Here is a 17,998-nt window from a genome sequence, read left to right as displayed (position 1 = left end):
AGGCTGCCCCTGCCCCCAGGAGAGTTTGTCTCATTTGGCAGTGCACGTACTACTCAGCAGGACCTCACGTTGTGTGTGTGTGCATGTGTGTGTGCATCCCTGTGCATACGTCGGCATGCCTACGACTTGGTGGATTTCGTGTCACACCTTAGCATGTAGGACATCACGTGTCCTATATGCTTAGGTGTGACAGTGAATCCATCAAAAGACTGGATCTGAAGTGAACTGGGTAATCCGCAGAAGTGTTAGCGTGAATTGGCTTTGAGAGGCTTCAAAAAGACATTTAGGGAAATCTATAGTGCCGGGAGTCTTCGTCACAGTAAATTCTGCATGGTTTCCATAGCAGTGAATGGAGTCTGATGTTGGTTTGAATCTGCTGCAGCCCAAGCCCGAGCGGGGGCCTCTTTGGGGCCAGCTCATTCTCTGGGACTCTCCCCACTTACAGTCTGTGGGAGCTCAAAGCTGGCTGTGATCCCCCACCCCAGGCTTGAAGAAAGAAAAGGGCTCAGCACAGGTTCACTCAGCCCCTCTACCACCTGCTACTCCAGAGGCCGCAGAGCAACCAGAGAGAGGCGCAGGGCTGGTACGCCCCTACATCCGGTGTGTGCCAGACACCACGCTTTGTACCCATTTTCTCCTTCGGCCCTTGCAGGCTCTGTGATGTGGGTCTAATGAACTCCAGGCCGAAGCTGGGAGATGGGAGATGACTTGCCCAAGGTGGCAAAGCCAGACTTGAGCTGGGTTTTAGCCTCCAATGCTCACGCTCGCTGCCCCGCCACTTCCCGCCACCTGTGTGAGATGGCTCTCGCTGACCTTGGCCTTCCGTCTTGGCTCAGGCTAAGGTGAGCCCCTAGAGCAGGTTGCAGTGAAAGACTGTAAGCTCCAGGAGGGTGGGGACAAAAGCCGCCCCTCTCTAATCTCAGGGCTGGCACGGTGTGTGGCATAAAGCAGATGCTCTGATCATATCAACGGCATGAATGATGGGGACAAGCCTAGGAACTTCCCTTGTGAGCAAGGGCCTGGGAAGTGTTGAGCCTGCTCCGAGGCCCCAGGACCGCCAGCACCTCTTGCCTTATTACAGTGCATCCATTGTTTCTCAGACGTTGGCGACCACTTCCTTTCTCTTCCTTCCCTGTGGGGTTCCATCCCCTACCCGTCCACTTTTGCCCTACCCTCTCATGGTTTTTCCTTCTCTCTCGCAGGGCCACATCACTGGTCTCACAGGGGTGATGGAGTTTCGGGAAGACAGCTCGAACCCCTACGTGCAGTTTGAAATCCTGGGCACGACCTACAGCGAGACCTTTGGCAAAGACATGCGGAAGGTAAGCCTCGGGGCGCTCACCTCCTGCTTTTCCTACTGCCGTGCGTTGGGCCTGTGTTCCAAGCAGATGTTAACCGGCACGAAAGTCCCCTCTCCAGTCTTTCTCTGCAGATGCTGCTGTTGATGCTGGTGTTCGTGGGACATGGTGGGGAGGAGGCTCCAAGGGGTTTCGGACAGAAAGTGCCACTGATTCAGCTCTGAGTACAGCAGGGGCGTCTGGTGCCCGTGGGTCCTGCTGCTTGGGCCTGGAGGACCAACCTGTGGTCCTGGACAAGGCCAGCAAAAGGGGTGATGTGTTTTCCTGGAGTCGCTGGAATCAGCCCAATGCTGGGGACAGGTGTGACTGTTACTAAGGCAGGAGGCAGAGGTTACGGGCAGAGAATGTCCCCGATCCAAGGGTGAGGCAAAGCCATGGCCAGAAAATGAGCTCCATGGAGCGTGAGAGGCAGGCAGTGCAGGCGTCCGCTGGAGACACAAGTGAGAGACAGGTGAGCCGCAGAGTTCAGGGTGGGCTTCGACTTGCTTTTATCTGTTGCTGATGCAAGTGGCAGGCCTGGGGACTCTTTTCAGTGATACTTTGTCTCTTCCTCCCCCACCCCATGGTGGGGGGCGTTCAGAATTGAGGTCTGGCGAGGTGGCCTTTACCCAGAGTTGGGACTCCCCAAATTGAAGGGGAGGCCAGTGAAGTCAAGAGTCGAATAAGGTGTTAGGGCCAAGAGGTCAGTGTGGCAAGCAAGGGGATGGAACAGTTATCCAGCAAGCGACCTCAGATGCGGTGCTTATGAGCCGGTGTGGAGCCAATAGCGGGGGTGCAGGTAAGGGCAGTTGCTGGCTCTCCAGGGATGCTCTCCCACAAGTGGCCTGCACAGGAAGACCACGTGCTTGTTGGAGCCAGAGATGGGAGCACCCATGATGTAAAGGGGTCACAGGGCTCCGTGTAATCAGGAAAGCACTAAAGCATGAGCTGGTTGGCATAGACTCAGGCAGAGGCTCCTGCAGTCACACACACACACACACACACACACACACACACACACACACATTTCTATACATCTGAGGGGGAGACATCTCTACTAATGATAGTGCCCTGGAGATGAAGCGCATGGTGAGTTCTCAGCAGGTGGGATAAGCCTCTAATAGAGAGCCCTCTAGCCTGGCCTCTAGCATTGGCTGGGGGCGGCAGAGGGGCAGGAAGGGGTTGCATGATGTTGGGGTACTGAGAATCTGGATGAAGGCATTCTCTGGCTGTGCTCCTTGAGGACCAGATGGAAGGATGCATGTGTGAAGTCGTGGAGGGTGTGAGAGCTGGAAAGCACGGGGGGAGCTCTCATCAGTTAGAACATGGGGAGGAGGCCTGGCTTGCTAGGGAGAGGCTGGGTTGGCTGGGGGGTCCATTTGTGATGTGGGGATGGTGGACTTTCAGCCCGTTCCGTGACAGAAAGTATAGTCATGAGTTGGTCAAATAATAAGAAGTTCAATAATTGGTTGTGAGGCAATGGTGACACCCAAGCTTTGATGACATTTGGGAGCTCGGAAGATTGATTGTGGCATCAGAAAGGGGGTTAGTGACTATGGTGTGAAACCTTGGGAAGCCAGGGTGTGGCCTGCAATGTCAGGGGTGTCAGAGATGACCTGTGATGTCTGTTAGGGATGCCCAAAGCTGTGAGGTTTGGTGGGTGGGAGCCTGGGGATGGGTGGTCCGCGTTGGTCTGGGTCATTCATGGCCACAGTAGAAACTCGCTTATGTTGGGACTCCCACCTGGCAAGGGGAAACCAGGACCAGGGAGCCCTTTCAGTCAATCTGGTATGAAAGGAGCTGCCTGCCTCAGTGACCATTCATATTTGCCACAGTACTTGTCTTCATCCCCAAGTCTTCCTCTGAGATCCTAGAAAATCAGACCCTGCCTGCTGGCTCCTTTGCTACCCCCCTCCACTTTCTTTTAGCTCAGCTCTAACCCCAAGGTCTCCCCACTGGGTGGGAATGTTGGCTGTAGGGCTCCCTGCCTCGTCTTAGGCAGCCGACTGGGGTCATGCTGGCCACTCCAGGTGCCTGAGAGAGGGGAGGTACTGTGTCCTCCACTTCCCACTTCAGGTGTCTGGGCCTTCCGTGTTGCCATGGCAACGCTCCTTCAATACCCTGAAGCCAATGGGAGCTTGAATCTCTCGGTATAAGGAGCTGCTGAGCAGGAGGTCTGAATGTGATTGAGTTGGAAGGGAAGCTGATTTTCAAGTGGGCTTTATTTTTAAATGTAATCTTTTGTCATTTTAAAATCTGCCCTTAATAACTGCATATCCCAGTTGTTATCTGTCTGCCTGGCAGCTTATCTCTGTTAAGGAGAAGTTATCTGGAAAGCAGGGAATGGGATTTACCATAGCAAATGTTTGCTATTCAGGCCCAGGGTGCCTTAAAGCAAGGCCTGTGGGGGTTCAGGATGAAGCAAGGAGAGCACATTGGGACAGAGTGGCACGGGTCTAGGGGAGCATTTAAAGGCAGAGCCGAGCTGTGGTTCCTGGTGGAAGATGGGGATGGGAGGGGTAGGGCTGGGAAATTGGGGCAACCTAAAAATAAAGTTGAGGGTGGGCAGCAGATGTGATGGTAGGGTTAGGGTTCAGAGACACACAAAAGGCAGTGCAAAGATCAGTCATCCTTAGGAGGCAAGGGCAGCTCTGAGGAGGCGCCCTCAGCTGCATCTCTCTGTGGCTAGAGGAGCCAACTGGACTGACAGCAGGGTCCTCTCATGGTGGAGCAGTGTCAGGGGGTCCCTGAAAAGATGACAGGTATCAATATAGGAATATATCCTCTATCTATCTGTACTGGAAAACAACAACAGTAAACGAACACGGACACAAAAACAAAAACCAAGTAGTTTCTTTAAGATTTAAACCTAGAGGAATTGTTTAAATTAGGGAGCAAATGGATGTTTTCTTAAAGTGAATACCCTGGAGGGAACTCTCAGGGAGGGTGAGTCACCCAGACAGTTTAGGTTAAGTGCCATCAAGAGGCTGTAGATTACTCAGCCCCTCCGGAGGATGGAAGGAGTGGGTGAGCGCCTTTCACTGCAGGGTGCTGGACAAATACTTACTAAATTATCTCATCCAGGAAGCCCATTCTTGTTGAGGGAGTGTGGGATGGCAAAATCAAAGGTCCATGTCACCCTCTCGCTGTGTAACTCCAGGCAAAATATTAATCATCTTTGTGTTCCGCTTGGAGCTGTCTGGCATGGGTGATTACCAAGCAACCCCTCCAGGGGCAGGCTTTGCTGGAAAGTCTTGTCCGACTCCCACAGGACTTGCCTTAATGTTTGTTCCTGTTGGAGCCCTACACTTTTCTCTTTGGCTTTCTCTTTGTTCGGACGGAAGTCTCCAAAGGAGGGTCCCATGGGTTCGTTCTTGCAAATGTCCTCAGCTCATGACATGAGCTGGGATGGGATTGGTGGAGACCACGTGTAGGAAAGTTTCCAAAGGTGGGGGCAGGGAACATTGTTTAAAGCACAGGACAATAGGGAGCCGAGGAGGGACCACTGAGCACCTGCTGTGGACAAAGGTGCATCACAGTACGTTGTCTCCCTGACTTGGGGGCCTTTGTGGTGCTCCTAGCTCTGCTCTCCTGAGCTTTTGCAGCCACTTCCTTCTTTTGAATTTTCATGTTCTCAGATGGAAGGTGCAAACAGTAGGAACCTCGTGGTCACCCGGAGTCATGACCCTCATGCAGCACTTGGCAGTGAGCGCTCTCCCGTGTGGCCTGGGCCATCAGCTTCGGGCGGCTGGAGCTATACACTTTCTCTGTACCTTCTCTATACACCTGCTCAGATCCCACAAGAGCAGAGAGGCACAGGGAGGCTTAGAGCATGGCTTTCTGCCTGCAGGTGCCCTGGATAGGCAGCTCCTCTCCACACCCATGTGCCAGAGCCTGAGGCCAGAGACAGGAGCAGGGCTCTGCATGGTGGGCAGTGCCCATCCCCCCTTCCATGCCTGGGGGCAGATTCCACTCCTTGTAAGACCAAGGGCTGAGAGGGAGCTGGGGGCTTCACCTCTGATGAGATTTTGTTTTCAGGACTGTTTTGATATGATGAACGGAAGAAGGAAAACATGGTTATAGTCTTCTCCACAAGCATGACTTGCCTGGAATGTAACGTGAGCCACAGCCCAGCAGAAACGTTCTTCCATGACAGGATTGCTGAGAATGCCTGCCCTTCTCTGTCCTAAAGATTTCCATTGTGGGGGAATCATTCCTTTCCACTAACGAGGTTCCCTGGTACAGTGAAACTCTGGGAAAATTGCCAGATGCCTGAAGGCCCTTTGAACCTCATTTCCCATGGGCACCATCCACCTAATTCACTAGTTCAGTGGAGGTTAGCCTGTCTCCTTGGGCAGAAGGGTGGGGAAGTGGGCGGGAAGCATCTGGAAAGCCCGTGAAGCTGCTTTATGCGTTGACATTCCTGGACAAAGGACACCCTGGTGTGATGAGAGAGAGCAAGGGACTATTTGATGCTCCTTTCCATAGAGTAGAATTGAGTTAGGACCAAGAGACTAAGAAAGGATTTAGCCCAGTGGTTTTCCAGCTTTTCTCTAGTCCTAGAAAACCTGTTGCAGCAGTACCTTACTGCAACCCAAATATATTAAACCGTCATGGAAGCGGACATGCCGTGGTTACAATGGTGGGGAATTGGGGCAGGGGGTCTCGAGCTTCACCCAAACGGTCTCCCTGGTCCCCAGCCTCTCCATGGTGTTCTGTGCAGCTCCAGTTGGGAAACTGAGGCTCAGAGCCTGGAGAGACTCAGTTAGGTGGTACCAACAAGCAGGTGGCTGCGCTGGGGCTGGAAGCCAGGTTTCCTGGGGTGGGTATGGGGGTATGTGTGGCAGAGGGCCTGGAACATCATTTCTGAATTTAGGATGATGTGGTTCTGTGACTCCCTCACTCCCCTCAGGCTGTTTTCCGCTGCTGCCCACCTCACTCCCCTGGCCAGCGTTAGGGCCCCACAGTCCCTTCCCCTTGCTCTAGAGCCTGCTAACATGAAGTTCCACCAGTGCCATTGGCTTAGCCTCCCTGTTCCAGCAGTTACCCAGGGAGATGGGAGGCCTTCCTTCTCCTTTACTGGTTTAAGACGTTTCTTCTGTCTTCTCTGTCAATTTTGATTCTTCATAAAAGCTGGCTTTGGACAGGAATCAAATGGCTCTCTTGATGTCGTGGCCCCGGCAGGGCCTTGTGGCTGCTCTGAAAATAATTCACAGAGTAATAATTGCTCATCGTGGAGTGATTGTCATGCTATAGGACCCCAGCCCTCCCCGGGCTTGGAAGTACATCATTAACATTCTTACCCAGGTCTGCTGCACTGTGTTACAAATTGTCCCACAGTCTCAGGGTCCAGGAGCTCGAAGCAGTGAGGCCAGGAGGAAAGGGTATCAGCCAGTGGACAAGAGAGCTCTGTAATGAAGCAGGAGCTGCCTCTTAGAGCCCAGGTGGGATCCTTTACCTGGTGGCTCCCGCCGCAGTGCCAGGAGCCTCGCAGTGGATTCAGTAATGGGGAGGGGCGGTGGGCAGTGAGCGGTGGTGGGGCTGGGAGGAGGCAGCCTGAGAATTGTGCAGTGTCTCTATTAAGCTGCTCTGATAGAGACTCCGGCCATGCACAGGGAGTCACAGAAGAGAAATAAACTTCAGTCTCTTCATGGATTAGCATTCCTGCAGCATATTTCCCAAGTAAAATGTCAACCCTTCCAAACCCTTGTGCAGAACCGCTTTGGATAGAACTGAGACCCCAAACAAACACTGCTGCTTCATCTGAGTAAAGGGATAAGGAAAAGATACAATTAAATATTTCATTTTAAGTGACATCTCTTCGTTTTGAAGATAGCATTGATACATGCTCATTTAGGGTAGAATGTTTAGAAAATACAGATAAATGAAAAGAAGAATATAAAAGTCAGCTCTAATCTCTGAACCAAGAAATAGATACTGTTAGCATTTCTGGTGCATTTTACTTATTGTTATTTTTTTCTTTTTCCCATCACCCTGCACATAGAGATAGTAATATGTATGTGTATCAAGTTGCTATTTACTGTACATGAATTTTACATCCTGACTTCTCCACTTAATTCTGTCTTGGGAGTATTTTCTCACTTCTCTAACTATTCTTTACAACTATTTTTAATGGAAACACATTACTCAACTTATAGGGAGCCATCGTTAATTTTATCTTTCCATATGATGTATCTTTAGGCATTTTCACCGTATTATTATAGAATAGTATTGTGACAGATATCCAAAATACATATACTTTTATTACATCTATATTTCTTTAACTTTTTTTAGTAAGTGGAATTACAAAGCCACCGATAATAGTTTTAGGTTCTTGATGTACTTGATACATACGTATTTTCAAATTGATTATAGAAAGATTTGATAATTTACACATCTATCAGTAATATATGGAAGTCTCTGTTATATCCTATACTCAAAAATTGAGTGATATATTAAACATTTTTGCTAATTTGGTAACAGTATGAAAAAATGCTACTAAATTTGCATTTTTGGGAGATTGTACATTTAAAAATGTGATCATTGGTTATATATATTTCACATTTTATAAATTATACCTCAGGTCCTTTGCTTTTTTATATCAGGAATGAAATTTTTCTTGTCAACTCATATAACCTGTCTTTTGGAAGGGAATTGATAGTTATTTGTGTCAAATATGTTGTTCCCATATATCCTTTGCTTGCTTGCTTATTTATTTATTTATTTATGGCTGTGTTGGGTCTTCATTGCTGCACACGGACTTTCTCTAGTTGCAGCGAGCGAGGGTGCCCAACTCTTTGTTGCGGTGCACGGGCTTCTCATTGCAGTGGCTTCTCTTGTAGCAGAGCACAGGCTCTAGGTGCGCGGGCCTCAGTAGTTGTGGCTCGTGGGCTCTACAGCGTAGGCTCAGTAGTTGTGGTGCACAGGCTTTGTTGCTCTGCGGCATGTGGGATCTTCCCGGACCAGGGCTCGAACCCGTGTCCCCTGCATTGGCAGGCGGATTCTTAACCACTGCACCACCAGGGAAGTCCCTATCCTTTGCTTTTGAATTAAGAAAATATTTTCACATAGAGACGTTTAAAAATGTATGTGTTTATATTTTTTTGGAAAGACATACCCAGTTTGCAAAGTAGATACTTTTCATCCATACTTTCTTCTAGTATTTTTATGGTTTGATTTTATTTCAGTGAAATCTGCCATCTACTTGGGATTAGATTTGGGGTAAATTGTGAGGTTATGGCCTATCTTTTACATTTTTCAGTACTGGCTCCTTCTGTCATTTATCCAGTAATCCTTCCTTTGCCCCGTGGACTTGAATGTCATATTTATCACATGTTCTACTAAATTTTATGTATTTCCTCAGTGATTTTTTAAAAATTCTAAGACTCTTTTCTCTCTTTTCTTCCTCTGCTTAAATATAATTCATCTTTGTATATTATTAGAATGTGCTTGTCTGCAAGTAACAATGCTCACTTTGAGTGGCTTAAGGAATAAGGAAGACTTATTATCTCACATGAAAAGAGGCCTGGAGCTAGGGTGGCTCCAGGGTTGGCCACTTCAGACAATCAGTGCCCAGACCAAAGGCTCTGGTCTTTTTCATCTTTCTTCTTGGCTCTCCACAGGGCGGAGTCTGAGCTCTCCTCATAGTTTTAGGATGGCTGTGGCAGTTCCAACTGCCATACCCAGAAGGACAGCAGCACAGGGAAGAAGAGGGTATTCTTTTCTGTGTTTCCTTTTTACAGGTGGAGAGAACTTTCCCAGGAGTTGGCCCTGGCTTTCTGTCTTTATATAATGGTTATTTTGCTTTTTTGTTATTGCAGTTGAAGTTTTCCATCTAGATGCATATGTGACCGTGACCAATAGTTTCTCTCTCGGGTGCTTGTGTCCAACTTGTATTAGGGTTTACTCCCTTCATGATGTCGATGAGGAACTGCTCATTCTTTTACCCTTGTATGTACAGAGTGAAAGTTAGAAAAAAATTCAACTGTAAAATTATCTGGGCTAGATGTTGGTCTTGGAGCTATTACTTCGATATCTTGAAAATTTTCTTTTCTGGTTCCTACATTTCCTTGAGTCATTTTTAGTAACCTGCTGTACAGAAAATCTTAGGAAACACTGGCATTTTCAAATGTTTCATTAAAGCTCGATATAGTATTTGCAAATAATTTTAAAATATCTGCCTGTTGAAATATCTTTCTGTTCATTGATACTATTGTGTTTTTGTGTTGTCTTCCTTTATTTCTTGATTAGACTTGACCGAAGTTTTTTAAGTTGATTTCTTCAAAGAACCAGTTCTGATTTATTTAATCAATTTTGTTGCATTTTATGTTACTCTAATTAATTTGTTTGTTTTTCCTTCATCTCCCTGCTGCTAGTATTCGTTTCATCGTTAATTTTTAAACTAACGATATGAAGTGTTAGATATTTTTTTTTTATTCTTTCCAATTTTGGAATGTTCTTATTTTATTCTCAATACAGTTGTGGCTGAATCCTAGTGGTTTTTCTAACGTAAACTGAAGTGTAACACTCATATAGAAAAGTGCCTAAATCATGAGTAAATCACAGTGAATTTTCTGAACACACCCATGCAATCAACACCTACAACAAGAAACAGAACATCACCAGTGTCCCCAGAGGGCTCCCTCATGCCCCCTTCTGGTCATTACACTCCTGAGCGGAAACACTACTGACGTCTAATGCACTTATTCTGACCTCTTTTGTAACGGCCTTCTTTTGCTTAACATCAGGTTTGTGAGATTTACTATTATTATCATCGTATATAGTTTTAGTTCATTCATTTTATTGTGTTTTAAAATATAGGTTTTATTATTCAGGTATGGTGAGGCCAACAGGTCAGGAGATCCCTGCTATTGAAAAGATAGTTTGTTACAATTCCTAAGAGAAGGGGGCACACCACACCATACAGGGCCACATGGGGACGCACCAGCCTCAGTCAGGAGGCAGAAGCAGCAGGGTGAAATGTGAACAAGAGCCTTTATTGTGATTTGTAGGAAGGAATGGGCAGAAAAGATAGACTTGGCTATTTTTGGCCCTTTGCATTTTCTTATAAATTTAGGATTTCGACTGAAATTGCATGGACTCTAGATCAATTTAGGGAGAATTAACATCTTACTAATATGCTAATCCAACTCATGAACATAGTATCCCCTGAATTTACTTAGGTCTTTAATTTCTCTCAAGAGAGCTTTGCAACTTTCACTGTAGAGATTATGAATAATCTTTGTTTGATTTTTTGCCCCCAGATATTGACATTTATGATAATATATATAGTATATATTAAATTTATTTTTCTACTTGTTCACTGTGTGTATATAGAAATATAGTTGGTTTGTATATGAAACTTGTTTCTAGTGAACTCTAGTTATTGATTTATTCTGATAGTTTGCCTGAAGATTCTTTAAGACTTTCTATACACACAATCATATCATCTATGAAAAATGAGAGTTCTTTTTCTTCTTAAATTTTTATGCCCTTTATTCCTTTCTCTTTACTTATTGCACTACTTAGGGTCATTAATTTAAGTTGAATAGATGTAATGATAGTGGGTATCCTTATCTTGTTCTTAATCTCAGAGGATAACTTTTTATAATGCACCATTTTTTAAAAAGATATTTATTTTATTTATTTATTTGGCTGTGTCGGGTCTTAGTTGCTGCACGCGTGTTCTTCATTGCGGCTTCTCTCTAGTAGTGGTGCGTGGGCTCCAGAGCACTTGGGCTTAGTAGCCCCGCTGCATGTGGTATCTTAGTTCCCCGACCAGGGATTGAACCCGCGTCTCCTGCATTGGAAGGTGGATTCTTTTTTTTTTTTAATTAATTAATTAATTTTTATTTTTGGCTGCACTGGGTCTTCGTTGCTGCACGTGGGCTTTCTTTAGTTGTGGCGAGCAGGGGCTTCTCTTCATTGCGGTGCGTGGGCTTCTCATTGCAGTGGCTTCTCATTGTGGAACATGGGTTCTAGGCGCAGGGACTTCAGTAATTGTGGCACGTGGGCTCAATAGTTGTGGCTCGCGGGCTCTAGAGCGCAGGCACAGTAGTTGTGGTGCACAGGCTTAGTTGCTTCGCAGCATGTGGGATCTTCCTGGAACAGGGCACGAACCCATGTCCCCTGCATTGGCAGGTGGATTCTTAACCACTGCACCACCAGGGAAGTCCCAGGAAGGCAGATTCTTAACCACTGGACTACCAGGGAAGTCCCAATGTGCTTGGTAAGTGTTCTTTTTTCAGACTGAGAAAATTCCCTTGAACTTCTAGTTTGCTAACAGCTTTGTCAAAAGGGGTATTAGTGAAAGGTATTTTTACATTTAGTCAAAGACTCTTTTACATCTATTGAGATAATTATATAACTTATATTTTCACTTTTTACTCTTAATGCAGTAAATTGCATTGATTTATTTTTTTCCTTTTTGATGCTACCTTAATAATTCTCTTTTTTACATTAATACTATACCTTGCTGTTTTGAATATTATTATTTTACAATATGCTTCAGTATTTGGAAAGGTTGGTACCTCCTAATTTCTCTTCCTTTTCGTAATATTCTTTTTTTAAGTTAAACTTTTATTTTGAGATTAATGTAGATCCACATTCAGTTGTAATAAATAATACAGAGAGACCCCAAGATCCAATATACCCTTTATTGTTTCTTCCAGTGGTAGACATTGATCCAGTGCATGAATCTGACTCACTTTCAGATTTCCTCAGTTTCATTTGTGTGGTGTGTGTGTGTGTGTGTGTGTGTGTGTGTGTGTGTGTGTGTGTGTGGTTGCTCTGGGTATTACAATAAACATATGCGACTTATCAGTCTATCAGTCAACATTTTACCACTTTGAGTGACATACGGAAATCTTACTTCCATTTGGGTCTCTTTACTTTCTTCACTTTTAAATTTCATTGTCTTGAGTATCAGTGTTATAATTTCTGTTTCAATCATCAAATATGATATATAAAAAACTCATGAGGGGGTCAATCTATTGTATATTCTCATATTTCTACTCTTTCTGTTGTTCTTTATTATTTCTGATGCTCCAAGAATCCTTTTACCATTTCTTTTCTGTTTAATAAACTTCCTTTAGCCAATATTTAAGGATCAGTCTGTTAGCCACAAATTCTTTTCATTTTCCTTCCTCTGGTAATGCCTTTATTTCTTTTTCATTCCTGAAAGATAGTTTTACCAGATACAGAATTTGTGGTTGAGAATTCTCCTTTCAGCACTGGAAACGTGTTGTGCCATTTCTCCTGCCCTCCATGGTTTCAGATTAGGAATCTGCTGTCATTTAATTTGGTTTTCTTCTGGCTAGTTTCTCTCTGTGTGCTTTCAAGATTTTTTTTCCTGTGTTTGTTTTTCAGAAGTTGTATTATGATGTATTGTGTTATGGATTTCTTTGAATTTACCCTGTTTGGGCTTCCTAGATTCTTGCATCTCAAAGTTTAAGTCTTTCACTGAATTTGATAAATTGCCGGCCATTATTTATCTGAATACTCCTTCATCCCCACACTCTTTCTCCTCTCTTTCTGGTATTCCAATGAAATTAATGTTAGATATTTTTTTATTGTTCCACAGGGCCCTGAGGCCCTATTCATTTTTTTTTCAGTCTCATGTTATGTAAATTTTATTGTTCTGTTAGCCAGTTTACTGATTCTATCCTCTGTCCTTTAAACTCTAAAATAATCCCATCCAGTGAGTTTTTTATTTTTGTTAATTTGCAGTTCCATAATTTCCATTTAGTTCTATTTTATACTTTCTCTTTGCTGAGATTTTCTATTTTTTCATTTGTTTCAAGAGAATTTGTAATTGCTTGTTGAAGCATTTTTATAAGGAAATTAAAATCCTTATCAGATAATTCTAACATCTGATTGTCTTGTCTTTGCATCCGTTGATTGTCTTTTCTTTTTTTAAATCCAAGTTGTGATTTTCCTGGTTCTTGATATGATGCGTAATTTTTTTTTAATAAATTTATTTATTTTGGCCTTTCTCACCTTCTGAGATGGCCCACACTCTGTCTGTGGAGTGTGTTTCTCTATAAATAAATCCACTTGTTACCTATCCCTTTGTCTCTCACTGAATTCCTTCTGCAATGAGACATCAAGAAGCTGAGCTTCATTAAGTCCTGAAACCAGGTGCTGACCCTTTATTCCCAACTTACAGCTACACCAACTCCCGCTCATCCTCAACACCACTGGGGACGTCTTCTGAGCCGTTTCTTTGTGAGAACGCTTTGGGCACTAACACCTGTTTGGGAGACTACCTTGGAACGGATAGCATCTAAAATCATACTGAAACCCCCACCAGGTGGGAGAAGTTAATTGTATGCTGCCCACAAGAAAGTAGACCCCAGACCGGTTGGAACCAGAAGGCTGATGATGCTAACTCCTGCTTACCTCCCCACCAACCAGTTAGAAGAACATCCACCAGCTGATCATGCCCTTCTCTTTGAACCATTACTATAAAACTCCTCGCTACCCCCTCCAGGTTGGGACACACAGTTTTGAGGGCATGGGCCCGCTGTGGCCCCCTTTGCCTGGCAAAGCAATAAAGCTATTCTTTTCTACTTCACCCCCCAAAAAAGTTTTTTTTTAAATTTTATTTATTTATTTTTGGCTGTGTTGGGTCTTCGTTGCTGTGCTCAGGCTTTCTCTAGCTGCGGAGAGCCGGGGCTACTCTTTGTTGCGGTGCGCGGCCTTATCGTTGCGGTGGCTTCTGTTGTTGTGGAGCACAGGCTCTAGGGTGCATGGGCTTCAGTAGTTGCAGCACGCGGGCTCAGTAGTTGTGGCTTGCAGGCTCTAGAGCGCAGGCTCAGTAGTTGTGGCACACAGGCTTAGTTGCTCCGCAGCATGTGGGATCTTCCTGGACCAGGGCTTGAACCCATGTCCCTTGCAGTGGCAAGCAGATTCTTAACCACTGTGCCTCCAGGGAAGCCTGAGTAATTATTATTATATACTGAACCTCATGGTAATTATCTTAGGAAACTGTGTTCTATTTAATTCTTTTGTTTTAGTAGGGATTTATCCTGTTTAGTTTAAGCATACATGTCTGGCCTATTTTTGTCTGCTGTGCTTACAATGACTACTTAATTTTAAGAGCTGGTGCTATTTTGTGCTTCTGACTTGGTCTGCTTGGTTTACCTGGTGCCATTGGGCTCCTATAGCTCCCTCTTCATGCTTCCTGAGGAAGGTGAAGGGGTTTCTCCACGATGGACCCCACCTGGTACCTCTGGCTGAAGGAAGAGAATCTCTGGCCTGTGAAGATAAGGAGCACCTCCCAGGCTGGGCACCTGAGGCCAGACCACCCTGCCTGTGGGGAATGGAGAGCACTTCCCTGGCTGAGGCCAGGTTGTGGCAGGATGCACCTTGCTAAGGCCACCTGGTGGCTCTCGGTGATGGAGGGCATTCTCAGGCCTATGGGGAAAAAGAGGCTTCATGTACTGAGCACTTGCTATGGTGGAATCTCCCTTGTTGGTCCTGCCAAGCTGCCTCAGTGTCTCTTGGTAGGGGAACAGAGTCTTGTGCCCACAGCAGCAAAAGGAATGCCTGGGCTATATGCGTGTGGTGAGACCCCCTTCCTAGTGCTGCCCAGCTGCCTGGTGTCTTTTGGTGGATCAGGCCAGTGCTCAGGCTGGTGCAAAAGGAGAGTAGTTTCTAGACCGGGCCATTTGTTGCCAGACAGGTTCCTGATGGATCTCCCTTTCCAGTGTTTTGGGCTGCGCTGGCTGGGCAAGAATGAGCCTACATGGGCCACCTTCTGTTGCTAGATTGTAGTTCCCAGTTCAAGGCTTTGCTTTCTTCTGTTGGTTGGGGACCATAGGGCACGCTATCACTCTGCTGTTCCTACAGTCTTGGGTTCTTTGACCAGTTTGCCCCCTTTCTATCTTTCAAAGTTCTCCTTTGGTTGCCTCTTGCATTATTTCCAGGGTGTATAGTTGTACTTAACAGGGAGGAGGAGGGAGAAATGAGGGTGCACCATCTTGTTCAGAAACTTTCACTTTGATTGATTTTTGAAAGTTAAGCAATTTTTCATTGCTCAGATAAGCCCTGCTAGGTCATAATTCCTTATCCTTTTTGCATATCACCATATTTAATCTGCTAATATTTTGTTGATAATTTAAGTTCATGGAGAGTTTGTAATTATCCTGTGTGATAATGTCCTTGTTAGGTTTTAGTATCAAGATTATCAAGGGCTGAGGTTCTTAAAATGAGATAGAAAGTGTTTGCCTTGTTTCTGTCTCTGGAAGAACTTGTGACATGGGTGTAACTTCATTCTTAAATGTTTGGGAGATTACACTAGTGAAGCAAACTCATGTTGACCACACATACACATGCAATGAGTATATTTAGATTTTATATTGTTTCTTGAGTCAGTTTTGTTAAGTTGTGATTTTTAAGGAATCTCTCCACTTACATTGTGTGAGATATGTTGAAGGGTCTGGCTTGTATTATCTTCCTCTGATGATTGTAATTTTTCCCTCACTCTTAAAATAGAATTCTTACTCTTAGGACACAGCTTCCTGGGGTCTCAATTGAAAGTGATTGATATTCATCAAGATGTTTACAGTTTGCTGAGCCTAAAGTTTAACATAGCTCAAGCATCCTGAGACTCTGAAATACCTGCTTACTTCTCCATCCTCCTAGCAGGTCAATCACATCCTCGTAGATTCTTTGCGGGCTGGATACATATCCTAGGAGACATTCAAGAAGATGCATGCAATTCTTGCAGAGATATTTTGTACTCTTTCACTGCAGCTCTTCCTCTCTCAGCATGCTTCATAAATTGGTCTCACCTTGGTACCACAAACTGTTGCCTCCACCTACTGAGACTGCTAATCCGTGCTTTTGTTTGATATATATGCAAAATGGATTGAAAAATGTCTTTAGGTAAGAAGATCTAGTGTGACTATTGGGTTCTTCTCATGTTTTTTTCATTATCTCAAATGTAGTCATGTACCGGCTGATATATAAAGGCCTGAAAACAGTTATTCTATACATTTTAATAGGTTTTATAGTTATTTATCATGGTAGGTTCCCTTATTTTTATGATTCTATCACATATTTATTTACATGCCACACTCTTCCTGTTCGAAGCATTGTTTAGTTTAAATGGTTTTGAACTTTAAATAAGGATACCATGTTGTAAATATTCTCCTGGGACTAAATTTTAAATTCAACATTATGTTAATAACGTTTATTCTGTGTAACAAAGTCGTTTAATTTTCATGGGTGTATAATATTTTATTTTCTGAGTATATGATTTATCTATTTCTCTGGACTTGGACACGATTTATTTACAGGTTTTTATTGTTATTATTATTATAAACATTACTGTCATTAACACTATTTGACTTATACATGTGCTCATGTACAAGAGTTTCTCTTGACTATGTACAGAGATAGAATTGCTGGGTTGTGAATAATCAACTTAAAAATCAACATATAGTATCATTTTGTTTTCCAGAGTGGTTATATTAACTCATGCCCCCAGTGATGTGTGTGATATTCCACTGATCCATGTCTTCCTTACCCCTTACTATATTTTGGACTTCTTATCTTTGCCAGTCAAGAAAACGATCTTGATTTGCATATCCTTGATCACTGTGAAGACTGAGTTTTCTTCACATGTTAATTTAGCCTACATTTTTCCTGATAATGTTTACTTCTTTTGCTCATTTTTTGCTCTCTTTATCGCTGATTATTGAATAATTTCTCTCTTTCTCATTGATTAATAAGAGTTCTTCATGTGTTCCTGGAGGTTATAACTTTTTGGTTTCAAGTCATGCAGTTATCTTCATGATTCGTATCATGTTTTATTCCTCCATCTCTTTAAGGTGTCTTTCAAATAATACTGAATTCTAATAAAGCAAGATTTATCTCTCTTTACTTTTAAAATGAGTACTTTCTGTGTCAATCCAAGGTAAAAATATTTTCTTTTATTTTCTAGCAAAAGCTTTAAAAAAAAAACTTTGCTGAGATATTATTTACAAGTAATAGAGTACACCATTTAACAGCACAATTGGATGAGTAATGTTAAATGTGTTCAGATAATCACCAATCTGTTCAAGGGATAGAATATTTCCATGACTCCTCAAAATTCTCCCATGCCCCTTGGAATTCAGTGCCCCCCTCCGCTGTATACAAATGATGACCTGATATCTGTCACTATAGATTAGTTTTATCTACTCTGGCACATTAAAATTCATAGTCATCTTGTATATCAACTTTCTTTTACTTAGCCTAATGTTTTTGAGTTTTTCTATGTTGTTTTGTGTATGAGTGGTTTGTTTCTTTTTATTAATGAATTGTATTTTATTTATTATATGAATATAAGCACAATTTTATGGACATTTAGGTTCTTTCCAATTTTGGATCATGAATACTAAGAACATTCATATACCATTCCTTACGTGATATGGACTTACACTTTCATTTCTCTTGAGTAAATTTCTAAGGGCTTGGCGAGTGTGTGTCTAGCTTTACAAGAAATTGACAAAGTGTTCTCCAAATCATCTGCACCATTTTGCAATACCACCAGCAATGTATGAAAGTTCTAGTTGCCCCACATTCTTGCCATCACTTGTGTGTGTATTAAATTTTTGTCATCCTAGTGGGTGCATAGTGGTATCTCTTTGGGTTTTCAAATTTCTCTTCTATAA

The 17,998-nt window shown here is 43.7% G+C and overlaps 1 protein-coding gene across 2 annotated transcripts in view; it reads left to right on the top strand.

Annotated features, from left to right (window-relative positions):
- GRID1 (glutamate ionotropic receptor delta type subunit 1) overlaps positions 1-17,998 on the top strand; it is a 666,827-nt gene that overhangs the window by 463,794 nt on the left and 185,035 nt on the right. For both annotated transcript variants that reach the window (XM_004273011.3, XM_033433944.2), the window contains exon 8: positions 1,203-1,322. In XM_004273011.3, coding sequence (XP_004273059.1) covers positions 1,203-1,322 — 120 coding nt within the window. The remainder of the gene's footprint in view (positions 1-1,202; positions 1,323-17,998) is intronic.

Source organism: Orcinus orca, chromosome 14 (assembly GCF_937001465.1).
Source record: "Orcinus orca chromosome 14, mOrcOrc1.1, whole genome shotgun sequence".
Lineage (NCBI taxonomy): Eukaryota > Metazoa > Chordata > Mammalia > Artiodactyla > Delphinidae > Orcinus > Orcinus orca.
Note: the sequence above shows the minus strand (reverse complement) of the source record. Positions and strands in the feature narration are given on the sequence as shown.